General features: G+C 31.4%; 2 protein-coding genes across 2 annotated transcripts; one reads left to right on the top strand and one right to left on the bottom strand.

Annotated features, from left to right (window-relative positions):
- Positions 1-355: 355 nt before the first annotated feature.
- LOC114406332 (membrane protein of ER body 2-like) lies at positions 356-8,631 on the top strand. Its single transcript, XM_028369020.1, has 6 exons — positions 356-537; positions 1,864-2,346; positions 3,364-3,405; positions 5,327-5,533; positions 5,943-6,004; positions 7,828-8,631. The coding sequence occupies exons 1-6, from the start codon at positions 447-449 to the stop codon at positions 8,299-8,301; spliced, it is 1,359 nt and encodes a 452-aa protein (XP_028224821.1). The 5' UTR covers positions 356-446; the 3' UTR covers positions 8,302-8,631.
- Positions 8,632-9,535: 904 nt separating this feature from the next.
- On the bottom strand, positions 9,536-12,667 carry LOC114406333. The gene is made up of 2 exons (XM_028369021.1): positions 12,022-12,667; positions 9,536-9,914 (listed from the first exon to the last, which is right to left on the bottom strand). The coding sequence occupies exons 1-2, from the start codon at positions 12,240-12,242 to the stop codon at positions 9,824-9,826; spliced, it is 312 nt and encodes a 103-aa protein (XP_028224822.1). The 5' UTR covers positions 12,243-12,667; the 3' UTR covers positions 9,536-9,823.
- Between the last annotated feature and the right edge of the window lie 3,481 nt (positions 12,668-16,148).

The raw sequence follows: 16,148 nt of genomic DNA, 5'->3' as shown, positions 1-16,148 counted from the left end.
CCTAAAATACCTCATATGCTGCACGTCCACTTTCACTTTTAAGTTAAAACTATTAAAAAAAATATTAATAATATATTCTTTAATAGACTTATTCGAACATATTTTTTATTATTGATTAAAATTTATTAAAAATCATATATTTTTATGAGTTTCATCTTTTATTTAATAACTTTCTCCTGACTTATAATTTTTAATAAATTTTAACTAATAAAAAAATGTGTAATAGAATAAATATGTTAAAAGAGTACATTCCTCAAACTATTATATTTTTTCCACCATCCGTTGCGTTCACACCTTGAAAATGCCTTGAATGACAACCATTTAATCATGCATTATATAAATGAACTTTGCACTATGCCTTTTGTTCAAAGAGCAAGCTAAGTAAGCATTCTCATTTTGCTTGACTTTGGCAGCGACCAATTAAATAAGCTGAGTGCCTCAAGAACATGGATGCTGAAACGCTGACATTGCAAAAGGAAGTGGTTTTTAACCAGACTTCAAAGCAAGTCATGGCTTCCTCTGATGATGACGCAAAAGGTAACAACTAAGGAACATCACTTTTATTTAGCATTTTTCTTTGACGCAAAAGATTCATCCACTCCATAAACGGTCTACTTTCTTCAGTTATTGGTTTAACCTATAAACTTGAGTTTTCTAAAAATAATAATGTCGACTAACAAAAATATATGCTTCTTATTAGGCTTATTCAACCATTCATGTTGTTTTTGTTGTGTTTTATGTTTATGGTTGTGTTTTTGTTTAAATCATTTTGTTCCAAACTCCAGTCCGTTGTATGATAAGGTTTAGTGTATCCAAACAAGTTCATTTAATTGTTCACTTTCACTTAAGTGATGAGCCTAACAATATAGTAGAATTTTTTTTTTATTTGTGAAAATCAAAGAGAATGTTAAAAAATTTAGAACAACTTACACATTCTTATTCAACTAGCTGAATTTTACATAATATAATAGAATTGAAGTCTAACCATAAGTGTTAGAAGGTGAGCATATAGGCAACATGTATGAGTCACAACTCGTCACAGGCCCTTTGATCTAGCTCCTTAACCTCAACTAGGGAGCTACCCAGTAAACTAAAAAGGAAAATTATACTTTGAACATTCAATGTTGTACAAAACTTAGTGAGAGAATAAAACCAGAGAAGAAATATACAAATATGATAAGTAATTTGATGTGATTGAAAGAAATAAATAATAAATTATGTGATGTTTTAAAAATAGAAGTGTTCAAATATAATTGCTTAATTAAATAAGTCTAAGTTTTTTAAAAATAGAGGTTAAGGATAGAGGTTGAGAATAGTTTATAGACACTCATCTTTGGATTTAGGGACAAAACAGCCTAACAATCTAGGGCATGGACTTGAGATTGGAAGACATTTCAATAATTTTACAAAAAACATTATCAAAATAAATTCTCTTAAACCTATTTTAATAATTTTCACGTTCAAACTTATTTCAATATGTTTTCTCTGAAAATTTTTCATGAAAAAGTGTTTAATACTTCATTAAAGTGTTTACCTAAACGCGTACGGCTATATGTTTTCTCTGTGAAAATTTTTCATGAAAAAGTTGTCTAATTTCGAAAGATACAAATTGTGCAACACTACCGAATGAAACATAATTATGTTTTCATGACTTACCAATAAAGAACTCAACAGCAAAATTAAAACCTAAAACACCTTCCCACACACGGCTAAATTAATGCTATCAAATAGATTTTACGGATTTCAATATAATCTACATTTTTTTTTGTCTTTTTTTTTCTAAATCCAATAATGTTACTTGCTCATTTTTAGAAATTAAGAAAAGGGGCTAATCCAAATTTTCTAATATACTCTACTTTACAGTTCCTTTTGTAGAACCCGTTTGTAAAACGATGGTTATAGAACAAGGGAGTGTTGGAAACGGTCAACATCATGATGAAGTGAAGGAAGAAAATTCTGGTCCAGCTAGGCTTTACTTAAATCCTTCTAATTCTTTGGTGTACATGAAAAATGGACCAGCTATTGGCATAGCCATGTCACCCACGGAGGAAGTGCGTGAAGTGTATTTGAAAAACATGTTCATGATGCCACCAAACCATGGATTCTATTGCCCCAATTGTCACATTGATATCAACAAGGTGTTGTTTTGCACAACGCGGCAACAAGATGAGTTTGAAATTAAATCTCCTGGAATGTTACTCAAGGGTCCACCTATTTTGCCTACATTTACCCAGCCCCCGGTTACTACTGAGCCTACGGTTACTACACCTACACTTATCGAACCTGAGCAAGATAATGAATGCCTAGTACGATGCTCAACATGCTTCAGTTTACTCATTCAAAAAGGTAACACTTGTTAATATATATATATATATATTAAAATACTCACTTACCTAATTTATCAAAATTAAAAAAAGAGATAATTTAATTCATAAAAAAATCATTTTAAATTTATAATTTTATTTAAAATTATCATTGTTATTAATATTTTTCTCGTTTAATGATTTATCAATATATTTTTTTCTTCTTTTAATGAGAGGTATTTCTATTATAAAAATAATTAATACAATGAATATTATATATTTAAGTTATTTTTGATAAAACTAATTAAAAAGTTAATCTGAAAGTTAAAATGTTAGTTGACAATTGAAAGTTTAAAAATTAATTTATTAAATTAGAAATACTTAATAAAATTAGTTATTGAAATATTCGAAAATTTTAAAATAACAAAAAATTAATAAAACAACAATTTATTCAAAAAAAGATAAGAAGGAAAGTACATAAATATATCGAGTATAAAAATAAAAATATAAAAAAAATTAGAAATTCAAAATTAACATTTAAAAAATATTAGTTTAAGTTATGAACGTTAAAAGTTATTAAAAAGATATTAAAAATAATTTATTTATCAAATAATTAAATGGAATTTTCAACTAATTAAAAATTAATTAAAATATATTACTTGAACATAATATCTGAATCTTATAAATAGAAAAGAACATACATTATTTTAAATTTTGATATATAAATAAAATGAAGTGAGTAATTCATATTTTATTTAGTGCTGTACATGTCTCGTGATGCTGGCGATTATGATTGGTGTCTCTATATTCTATATTATACTTTAAAATGTAATTAAGATGATATTATATACTGCGGAAAACAACCTACACATTCAATGTCTCTATCTGACTATTTTAAATAAAAAAAATCATTTAAGCTTAATCATGCATCGATGCACAAAAGATAAAATAAAAGCTAAGGTGAACCTAATAATGAAGAATTTGAGTCCTTAATTGATAAAAAAATATTATAAATGACGTAGACTTACTCTTTTTTTTTTCTTTTCATTTTTTGGAACAGGCAAAGAGTTTTTTACTGGGTTGGTATCACGAGCTCCACAAGGTAATGTCTATCCTGGGCCCTGTTTTTAATAAATTGAGCAATTAGACACAAACCGTTGACTTCTGGAATAAGCTAACCATCAAAATTAATTGACTTCTTGATGGGTTAACTCACGGATTACGCACATGAATTCAATCAATTTCTTACTAATCAATTAAACAAATGATATATTGCCTTAGTCCCGATTAAATTTGAAAAATATATAAATTGTTAAGAATTGGGAGTACACCTTTAAATATGTTTTAGTCTTAAAAAAAATGTCAATTGAACGAGATGGCAAATAAATAGTTTTTTATTCTTGAAGCTAGGACTAGTTGCGCTGGAGAAAACGATGCATGAATAACATTCAAAATGCTTATCATATTATAAAGAGGTGTTTCTTGCCAGAATAATATATCACATATACGACGGGAAGACATCAATTCAGAATTTAAAAAAATAATTTTGACACCCTTACCAAAATTTCCATACAAATGAAATGCACTCCTTGACCTTATTACTTTTCTCCCGTTATTAAATATAATACTATTTTTCACTAATTTACATGTTTAATAATGTTGATTAATTTGATTAATAACGTTAAACCTATTAACAATTTTTATTATTTTTTCAAAACTATTCTTAAAAGGACTCATCATCTTTCTTTTTCACTCAATTAGTCTCTGTTTAATTAATAATTGTATGTTATATAGTCTTATTCTTCAATCCATAGAGAGATAATATATTTATTTTCTTAACTCATAACATTGTAAAATAACTAAAGATATTTTTGTCAAAAAATAATTAATATAAAATAAAGATTTAAAAGAATTTTATAAAAAGGACAAACGAATTTGAGAAAATTAATTATATTCCTGAAAGATGGAGTATTACACACTTTTTTTTTATTCAATAGACAGCCACAAGGTTCAATTTAAAATTTCATATAAATTACTCAGATTTCCCTACTAAAGCGACAGATGCGAGGAATTTGTTCAAGTATGACAAAAAATAATGGATAATATAAGAAAAAAGTATTAAATTAATTAAAAGATAAAAATTTATTTTTAGTTTAAAAACATTAATTTAAATTTAATAAATTATAAGTATTTGATAAAACAAATTATTAAATTAATTGATGAATATAAAATGATATCAAAATGTATTTATATATTTTTGTTAAACTTACATTTTTAAGCAGTTTTTTTCCAGTAATTATAATTTTTACAATTAATTTTGAACTTTTATTTTTATTGTAAATTAAATATTTGAAAAAAAACAAAAAGTATTATTTTAATATTAAAAAGATAATCCAAAACTATTTAAAATTTTTATTATTCTAAATATATTTTATTTATATATACAAACACCTCTTTGTATAAGCTACATTGTGTGTGTGTAAAACACTATAAATTAGTAATATTAATTTATTTACAAAAAAATTTGGTCAATTAAAAAATAAATTAGCTAAAATTATTAGTCAAATATAATTTTAATTTCTTTTACAACTCGTCAAAATCGGTATGTTTGCATTATGATTAAGTTATGTTTTGGATCTAACAAATTGACGGTTATATAAGATATGGCAAACGATGTGTTGTTGTTAGTAGTGGACTACTCCATTTGTCATCTGTCATTGATTTGAAACATTTCCTCGATTAAATTCTGAATCTTCCACATATGTGATAAACATATTATAGAAAAAAATATTATACACCAACACATTATTATATAAAAAGTTTTATATAATCATTTCATCATAATTATGTAACTTTTTTTCTTTTAAAATAATTATTTTAAAATAATTTAAAAAATATTAATAATTAAATAACAATATAAAATTATTCTACACTATGTTCATGAAGAATAACTCTATATGCTATCTTATAATATATTTACCCTAATTTGCTACCATTAATTATGCTATGTTTTCGTTGAACAGAGTTAGAGTCAGGCCAGGGAGATCAGCACGTAGTTCCTATACCAGATTCATCTCCTATAATGCCACAAGGTCCACCATTTACCATCACCAGGCCAGAAAGTACCAAGGGTTGGGAAATTCTTAAGAGTATTGTCTATGGTGGTCTTGCTGAATTATTAGCAAGCCTTAGTGTTGTGACATCTGCAGCAAGTGTTGATGCTACCACATGTATGTAACTAATTAAGTTCAATTCTCTTTTTTTGTTTTCCTTTTTGCATTCACTTTTGCTTTTTAAATTATTGTTGAACAACACCAATACATCATAGGTTGGATCTCAATATCTCATCCATTTTGCTTGAAATAATTATGTTGTTTTGAAGCAAAAGGTATAATAACAAGCAATGTAAGTAGTCCACTAGAATGTACAGAACAACATATATTGATGGATAACTTAAATTTAACAATCCAATTTTTCTTTACATTATTTTAATGGAAAAGGTAATTTATATATTATTAATAATAGGACAGGCAGTCAGAAATAGTTTAAAAAATTGCACAAGTTAAATTGTATCCTGTGGATCATAAGTAGTGCGCGCAAATTTATTGACTTACATTATTTCTCAAATTGTGTTTGCAGTGAGTATTGTTGCTCTGGGTGTTGCAAATCTGATCGGTGGACTTTCGGTCTTGGGTCACAATGTGAGTTTTTGTTCAATGGATGATTGATGCATTTCGGATCTTGCTTCCCCTAATATTCTTAATTAATTAATTTGTGGCTGAACATTAATCGTTTAGGTATTTATGTTCCACTTAAAACTTTAAATAATATAAAGAATGCAAACCAGCAAAAACGCTTGTCAAAGTACAAATTTTTTAGAAGTTTAACACATAATATTATCAATGCATTTTCAGTACTATAATGTTCAATAAGAACTTTTTAGTTATTAATTTTTTTATTAAATCAGTTTATTAGTCTTTTAATTTATTTTTTAGATTTAATTTAATTATTTAATATTTTTATTTAATTTGATCCTCAAATTTTTTAAATAAATTCAATTTAGTTCTTCAAACTAAATCGTAAGAAATCAAATTTTGGATTGTTAAAAATCGTTATTAAATAGTTTTAAACTATCATAAAATGTACATTTTCCAAAAAATAATTGACATTAAAAATTAGAGGACCAAATAAAAGAAAAACTAAAGAACAAAATTAAATCGATTTTAAAATTAAAAAATTAAATTAAACCTAAAAAAATAGAAGAATAAATCGAAACTAAATAATAAATTAAAAAACTAAAAAACCAATTTAATTTTAATCCTTTAATGTTCTTAATACATTGATTAAAAGTATCCTTTTTTCGTTTACTTTTCATCCTTTTTTCCTCCATATTATAACAGTATAACACATGTTTTTTTATATCATTTATGTGCCAACAATGTTTTAATGAACCCTAATTAGTCATTATCAAGGACTTCCATTCGTTGGGGGGATTATTATAAACAGATATCTTCAATCCAGCTTTCACATTATCCAAGTGGGAGTCGTCCCCTCCTATTCATTCCAATTCTATAGCCCCTCATCGATTTGATGCATTTATGACTATATTGTGGAAATTGACAAACAAATTATTGGACTACTCGGTTCTATAATTGATAGACATTTTCGTTGGTGTGAACATCACATATTTTGGTTTTATAATGACTTATATTGGAAGTGGATCACTACTCACTGCAAGTAGATTACTACTTTCTGCGAGTAGAAAGTGACGTAATTGATAAGTGGTTTTATATGACTTTGTTTCTTAGAGTAGGGAACCCAAAAATAGAAAAACAGTACTTCTTGAGAGTATTGACAAAATGTTGATGACTATGTAGTGACGTAAGAATAAGATATCCTTACATATATGTCCGTGGGTGTTTGGGTCTATGTACTTATGTCAACATCCTTTGATTTTGTATTGGTTGGTAATTTATATTTTTAATCTTTTCATTTTGTGCTGAAGGTTAGCACTTTACATAAATAAAAATTTGAGAAAAAACGTGTTTTATATTAATTGTTATATTTTCAATAAAACATGATTAAGGTCCCAATATTTTAATATGATAAACTTGGTTCTCAAATTTTGAAAACATGTGCATTTAGTTCTTCCTAACTTTAAAAAATATGATGAAATATTAGAGAAAAAAAACCTAAGTTTACATAATTTTTTTAAAGTTTAAAGACCGAATTTATCCATCAATATAAAAATATAAAGACCTTAACCACATTTGATAGAAAGTATAAAATTAGAAACATATATTTTTCATGAAGCTTTTCTTTCGTTAAAAAAAAAAAAAACCCTTCAAGGGGCTAGATCATGCCTCATATTATTAAATCTAAGATAAGGAGCATTACTTGGATAACTCATAGGGACGAGGCCTAACATTTTGATTAAGAAATTAAAAAGAAAAAAATATTTACTGTACACATAATATTCTCTATTTTTTTCCCCATTAAAACTAATTCCTCTATATGCGCACAGCTTAGGGACCTGAAAGCTTCGCAACCAAGACAGGGAAGTGAAACACAAGCACAAGAGGACAAATATTATGAACTATTGGGAAAGCGGGAGAATTTCTATCTACATGCCTTTTTTGCTATCTTATCATTCCTCATATTTGGGTTAGTGCCTCCAATAGCATACGGCTTCTCATTCCGTGAGAGTAATGACAAGGATCTCAAGCTTGCAGCTGTTGCGGTAGCTTCTCTAATTTGCATCACATTGCTTGGCATGGCAAAAGCTCATATCCAAAGATCCAATACTTTTATGACATACTTTAAAACGGTGACGTTTTATGTTACCTCTGGAGTATTGGCCTCACTACTTACTTATGAAGCTGGAGCCCTAATGAAGAAACTTGTAGAACAGCTTGGATGGTTTGAAACAAAATCAAACTTTGGCTTGACTCTTCCTGAGATGATGAGTATAAAGAAATCAGGATGGGGTTCGTACTAAAAGTAAAGGTGTTGGCGATGTTTTGGACAATCATCATGTATCCATTGAGTAATTATCTTGTCATGCTTCAACATTGATAGTCAATTTTAAATGCGGAGTTTGTACTACTTTTTAATATTTGGTTAGTTATGTTGGTTTGGGACATTTTTTTCGTTTCATTCTGTAAGTTTGGTGACAATTTAAGTTGTTCCGGTTAAGCATGGAAGTATCTGGGGAATTGGATTCCTGCATTCACGCAATCATACACTCATCAATCTTAGTCTTCAATTTTTTTCTCCTCAACTTCTATACAATTAATAAAATAAAAAAGAAAAATCTTTAGTGACCGGATCTTGATTGAGTAATTGAATGCATGAAGCCTTACTGCAACCAAACCAAGTCCAGTATTTGGATAATTTAATGAAGTATTCTTTTTCGGTAAATAAGGTTTTAATCTAGATATGTCTATAAATAAGTTCTTTCAAAACAGAGTAGAATCATATTTGTAAGTTATTTCTGAATTTGGATGTGTCATGAAGTGGACCTTGGAAAATTTTAGTAATAGTAGGTGATGAACTTGGATGTTGGGTGTTGCTAACTAATGCTCTTAGAGCATTGATTAAGGAACTAAAATAAGAAAATATTTGTAGTAGAGATCATAAGAGAGCGTAAAAGTCATGAATAATGTAATTTTGTACATCCCGACAAAAATCTTTCTCTTTTTTGATTTCTTAACCAATGTCCAATGATACTACTTAGCATTTGCCAAAATATAATAATGTACAATTATGTGACATATCACACAGATTAAAGGAGGATTTAGAATGTGTATCGAACCCTTAATATATGTCTAAAATCTTGATGCAGTATTAAAGACAACCTAAATTTCTTGGTTCCAGTCTCAATCGTTTTTTTTGGACATTTTCTTTTTAATGATCACATGTGTCTTTCAAGGGAGTCAATGATAATCCAACTTATAGGACCACTAATCTAAAATTGAGCTAAGAAATGGGACAGTTTATCTTTATTTGGTGCTAGAAAATCAGTGACAGCATGTCTATTACTTGAGAAAAATTCCACAGTATTGCAACACTACCCAACTTGTTAGAAAATCACAACCACCAGCAACAAGCTTTCGTAATTCATACAATTTGGAAATGATGATCAAACAAAAGAGTGGTTACGTGGCAATATATTATGAATATGATTTAAAATTAAAACATTTAAATTAAATATTATGAAGTACAGAGTCCACTTCATCCAACAATCCGACTATAATAACAAAATCAATAAGAAAATGGCCAATTTATAATTTATAACCTTGGGGTTGCATACCTACTTCCAAGATAGACTGAATCAATTTCAGAAAAATTAATTGCACATAGAGGACAGAGACCTCAACCAAATTAGGCTAGTGGTTTCAACTCTAAAATGCATGCGTTTACATTCTGATAATCAAATTCAAAGTGTTATCACATAAACAAGTACTTGCCTTAAAAGAGTACCCTCAAAATAATTCCAGAGAGAGAGGCGAAAGTATAATTTATTTGTTGCGTTTGGCCGCACGCCTTCCTTGGCCCTTCTTAGGTGGTCCTTTTCCTCGCCGCTTCAACATTTCAAGCTTTGATAGACGTCTAGAAAGTACAATATAACAAATGTTGTTGAATGAGAGGAAGTCAATGTAAGATAAACTTGTAGAAGCTACCACAGATTATTTTCTGACTAACATAAAGAACATCATGAAACCGAACCAAATTGGTTCGGTTTTTAAACCAAATATAAGAACTGGTCTGATAAATCAATTCGAAACTGAACTAGTTTTTAAAAACGGGTTCTGAACATAACTAGTTTCAAACCAGTTTTTAAAACCAAACCAATTCCGACCTGGTTTTCAAACTGTTTTTTTTTAAATGATTTTTCTCTGCATCTTTTATATAATGAATAGTAACTTCCATAATCTGCCAGAGAGCAATGGGAAATATTAGACTAGAATAAGCGTGAATTGATCTCATTGTAGCCTCTGGCAGCCATGGAGTAGTTTGCAAGAACATAATAAATGTAAAAGGTGTTATTATCCTTCAGGTCTCTATGAAATGCTTGGACAAATCCATTCATGTGTTTGAAAGTCATTGAATTGAGAGCTTTTTACTAGCAAACAGTGCCCATGTTACAGCCCTCATCGGGTCATACATCTGGTAAGATTGGAACCGTGCTCAAACTTCAAAGTGCAAATGGAATCAAACTTCAAAGTCTTGGCAGCAACCAAAAAAAGGAACTCACAAGCAACCAAAATCACCAAATTGAATTCGCATAAACAGAAAAATAAAAATAGGACATAAACCAAATTTTTGTGGTATATATAAGAACAGGAATACTATAACTATTGGTAACACATGGACTTCGCTAACATGATATCTCTGTTTCATCACATGGACTTCACTAACATGGTATCTCTGTTTCATCACATGGATTTCACTAACATGGTATCTGTGCTAATGAAGAAACATCAATATCTACATAAATATCCCCAGCGTTTTTTTTGCAGTAAATGAAGAAACATATCTACATCAAAAGTTGAAACCAAATTAAAACACGAATTCATTTTTCAATTGTAATAATGCCATCTAATTTTTTTCAACAGGGTTTAAAAACTTGTTTTGTTCCAAGTTAATGATCCTCTCAGTGACTCTGTCAAATCACCTTCAAGCAGGGCACAAGTGATAACAATACAAAGTAGAAAAAAAAGGTACTTTAAAAACAAAATTAAATATAGTGTAATGTTTCAGGAAAAAAGTACTTTTGCCAAAAGAGAAGACATTGCTGTGACAAGGAAACAAAAAAAAAAAAAATCTATTTTTATGATAGCAAATCAACATACACTCGAGGAATCAGCTTCTACAAATTGCTAAAGTACCTAAGTGTAGGGCACTAAACCATTGTTATGAAAGCTGAAGAAAGATGTTCTTTTTGCAATGCCTGTCAAAGTATCAAAGATATTGACGAATAAATAGTACCAGGCATTACATATACATCAGTAACCAAAGGACAAACCCAAATGTGAAGACCAACCTTTGACAGTATATCAGTAACAACATAAGCAGATGTTAGAAGTAAAAAGCATGGCAAACTTGAAACACAAACCAATTCAACTATCTCTATTAGTTTACCAAACTTAAGTTTCAGAGAACTAACTTTAAACCACAGCCTTTATTAAGGCTAAAGAAAGCTTATTCAATGTGTATCAAAGGTCTGAAACATGAACATAGAAGTTTGTTGGATGACAGATAAGTGAGGTCAAGTCCCTGATAATTGGCCTAAGAACTAAGTCACTCTGATGACACAATCCCCAGAATTCATCAGCAAAGACATGGCAAGAAAGCTCCTGGAAACATTATACTACCAAGCTGCAATTTGCAAATGAAAAGGTAAATGACAATAATAAGCAAAGCCAAGGGTAAAACAACTAAAAATCAAGCTTTAGGTCCACCAATAATTTCTTTTTATAGTTTTTATAAAGAGTAAAAGGTCACATTTAATAGAAAAAATGTCCTAAATGTTGACAAAAAGGCCTAATATATAATTATGTCATTTTAAAGTAAAATATTTCTCTTCAAATTTACTTTACGCCTCATTTGTAGTTCAACCAAGTCCTGATACTAAGGACTAATTGAACACGGTCACAGAGGCATAAACACAAACAGGTAGCGAGCGAATAAGGACGTAAAAAGAAAGCTACAGTACTCTTGTTCTTGACGAGCCATGACAAGAGGGTCGTCTTTCTTGATGTCGTGAGGGTACCACTGAGCGACTTTTTCACCGAAGAGCTTCATGCGAAGAATCTTGTGAGGAGTTTTGTTGCCTGCGGGGTTCAATTGGTGGCCGAAGATCCAAGCTCGCGCTTCCGCCGCTCCTTGATTGATCACTGCACTTAACACATTCTTCAAACTAACTCTAGTCATCATCTTCTTTCGTGAGCAATAAGGGCAAGAAAGGCACTTCACGATGTACAAGAACAAGACAACATTGATCTCTGGTCGGAGAAGGAGCGTTCACGATGTTATTGTGCGCAAGGAATGGGAGAGAGCGTCGTTGAAGAGGTATGAGAAAGACGAATAAAGATGGAGGCCGCGGGATTAATGAAATCCTTTTATGGGATCGCATTTTGACCCCTCAAGAATGCATCTTTTCAATAAGTGCCCGTCTTTTTACCTTTTAGAGTATGTTTGGTTTCCGGTGACACAGGCTAACATGCAAGAGGTTATAGGTCTTGTACCATGCAATAGGAGCGCGATAGGAATGTTGGCCATTAGATAAGTTAATTGATGATGATGATGATGGACATTTGCATCGATACGACACCTTTGCGCATGCAAACAATATTATTTTAAAAGGAAAAAGTTCATGTGGGTTTCTTTTTTATTGATCTTTCTTTAGAAGGTAGAATCACGATCATTCTTATGTCTCACGGGTCAGGTTATTCCCTTTTGAATCAAGCACGGATGTCTCGTCCTTGACATTCGAGCTACTAGGCCATCATGTTATTTCTAATACTTCAATATTTGAATATTTATGATAATGTTACAACTTCTTTATCAAGTGATTGGTATCAAATTATAAGTCACGAATTATCTATAAGCTAGTAATTATTTGCTAGGGTTCTTATACACTATTAGAAAATACATTTTCAACATTGGTTATTTACGGCATTCTACATTGGTTTTAAAACCGATGTTGAAAGCACCGATATTGAATGTATTATTGTTAATATCGGTTTTCAAAGATCGATGTTAACATAAAAATGCTAACATCGGTTTTTTAAATAACCGATGTTATATATAAAGAACTACAGCAAAATAAGTGTATACATGATGAATGTTGACATCGTGAACGTCCATCATCTATACACTTATTTTGTTGTAGTTCTTTATATATAACATCGGCTATTTATAAATAATCAATGTTAACATTTGTATATTAACATCGGTTATGTATAAATAATCGATGTTATTAGAAATAACCAACATCGGTTTTTTGAAAAACTGATGTTAAGGTGTATGTTGACATCGGTTTTTCTAAATAACCGATGTTGTTTACTATATTAACATTAGTTTTTATTAATAATCGATGTTGTTTTCAAGTTTTTTTATATAAACTTTTTGTTTTTACAATAAACCCAAAATTGTACATGTAAAATGCAATTTCAGACCTAATTCACAGCAAATAAATATTTTATTCTGCTTTCAAGCAGTTTTAATCACAATAAACAGTGAATAATTGATTTATTATTAACAACTATCAACAAATGAATTCAATGTTCAAATAACATAGGAAATGGCAAAAATGTTAAACCAAAGTAAGCTAAGCTAAACTTAATGTCCCTAAATCATAGCTCTGAGCTCTAACTCAGAGATAATACTGTGCCCACTGGATCCGAAGTGCCTTTAATCTATCTAGCTCCAATGGTCTAGGATCGTTAAAATACTGCATGATGAAATAAATGATAAGTTAATAATGTAATACAAATTATAAAGAAATTGAATTTGTTTGAAATAAACGTACCACTTCCTAGTTATTCCTGAAACTTCCTAATATGATGGTGGACATCCAGTGCATGACATAATAGTTGCACTCAGTGCTTCCTTTTTGTCTATTACACTAAATACATAATGAAATTTGGATATTAATTAAACAATTAGTGTACACAGATAAAAAGTATATATAAGTGGAAGTTTTATGTAAATGACGTACCTTGACGACAATCCACCTAGCAGCAGCCTTTGATTTAGGCTGTGGAGCATCATCAAGACCTTTTAAAGCACTATTCTAGACAAGTAACAATTAAAAGCTGGTGTTGTTGAGGTATTTCAATGCAAATGTATTGAAAAGAACAATGACCTGTTAATTATCCCCTTAAGGTAGTTGTCTGACCTGTTATGCAATGAACAAAACCAGACAACTAGGTATTCCTTGGACAGGATGACCACCATCTGCCAGTGTCCATTGCAGTGGAGACAAATTTGGGTCAGTATATTAGTAAACATTAATTAAATTCAATTATTTTGTGTGACTTACCCATTCAGGTAGGCTCCAAGGTAGAAATCGCGTTTTGAACTCTGCATCCAACTCTTTATGTAACTTTTAGACTCAAACTGCGATTGCCCAGACCTCTAAATGGACTATGGCTCAAGGAATCCATACAGATCAGAATTCTCCACTCGCATACTTGTTTCAGTCAGATGCCTGTTTATGTTAAGTCAAAGTTAAATATTTATGAATTGAAAGCAATAACTTAGGTAATTAAAATTAATCTAAAATGAATTACATAATCCACAACTGTAACACTGATATGTTGAGACATTGACCACCGTGTGCGATTTCGGAGAGGTCTTCGTGCTTTATGTAGAGCGGGAAGTCTAGATTAAAGACCCCGAACATGGTGGCATCCCATGTAACCTGGTAAGGCCTCAATAAAAGCTACGGGATGGTCAATGTCATCAGATAAAGCGGATCATCGGCCTCCGGATCTAGCGTTTGAGTTGGTTTTGCCAAAGACACAACTGCCTGTTCATGAAACAAAGTTAAATGGCCTAATTTGAGGCACGGTGAATGAATTAATTCAAGAAGAAGAAACATATAGTAAGAGTAAAGTACTTGTTGTGATAAAGGTTTGACCAGATGTGTCAGCCAAGCAAGAAAGGTGTGAATTGCCTGCCCTACTAAGGAAACCTCATCAGTGGGTACAGGAACAGGAGCATCTAGATCTTTAACCTCCTCCACACCCACCTTTACTTGGCCAGGCAACAAAGGAGTGTTATGAACAACAGTGGATCCCTCATAAAATCTTCCCAGGGCAACCAGGCGGGCAGGATTTGCTTCGATGTACAAGCCGCACCTGTCTGAGTCACCCGTCTTAGGATCGTTTCTTAAGGGATCAACACAACTCTCCTTTGTGCTTACTCGAGGACCTAAGGGACCAACCAAAGGCTCTGGAGGCAGTGCAAGTCCCTGAGATTGCATCTGCAACTGCAACTGGGACTGCATCTGGCTGAATGATGCCATGAGCTACTGAGTCACTTTTTCCGTGATTGACTCCTCTAGCTGGTCCTTGATTTGCTGGGTCAACTGCTGCAATTCTTCAGGAGACAGCGAGGAAGAGCCGCGGGACGTCCGTGGAGCCGATCCGAAGTATTACTTGATGGTGACACCGGCTCTAGCAGCATAGACACGTCCAGGGTGCTCTGGACGTCCAATAGCAACGGTGAGAACATCCTGACGTTTATGGGGGACGAAGGATCCCTGTGACGCCTACTTCTCAAAGGAATCCTGCACAGAAAAGACACATTTGTACATGGCATTCACAAAATAAAGAAATATAATTCTAATGGTTAGTTGAAAATGAATTATGATCTTGTCAACGATTTTCTTTGCGGCCTCGGTCGTCATCTCCCCTGTTTTCTTTGTGCGGGCCATCTTCCACTTCACGTGGCGTCTGACGGGGGATGGAGGGTCGATGATGCCATCCACGCTTCCTAACTGTGCAGCTTCCTCCAGCTTATTCTTGGTCTTCTCAGCCAGGAGCTTCTACTCCAAATATTCATAACCCCCACGAGACAAAACGTGGGGGGCAATGTTCTGTTTCTAGATGGCCTGTGCCTTTTTCCGCACATCTTGCAAAAGTAAAACAATAATCTTTCAAATTGCTAGAATGAACTATAACAAGTTAATGTTTTTTGAAAAACAACTTAAATGGCAAGGTACATACCTCCCAAGAAGGGTCTCTGCGAGTCTGGAAAAACTGGCTTATGCCGTATTTCTCCCAAACAGTGTCGTCCACACCGCCATTATCGGCTGCAAGGGCCCATTTCCTC

Source organism: Glycine soja, chromosome 3, assembly GCF_004193775.1.
Source record: "Glycine soja cultivar W05 chromosome 3, ASM419377v2, whole genome shotgun sequence".
Lineage (NCBI taxonomy): Eukaryota > Viridiplantae > Streptophyta > Magnoliopsida > Fabales > Fabaceae > Glycine > Glycine soja.
Note: the sequence above shows the minus strand (reverse complement) of the source record. Positions and strands in the feature narration are given on the sequence as shown.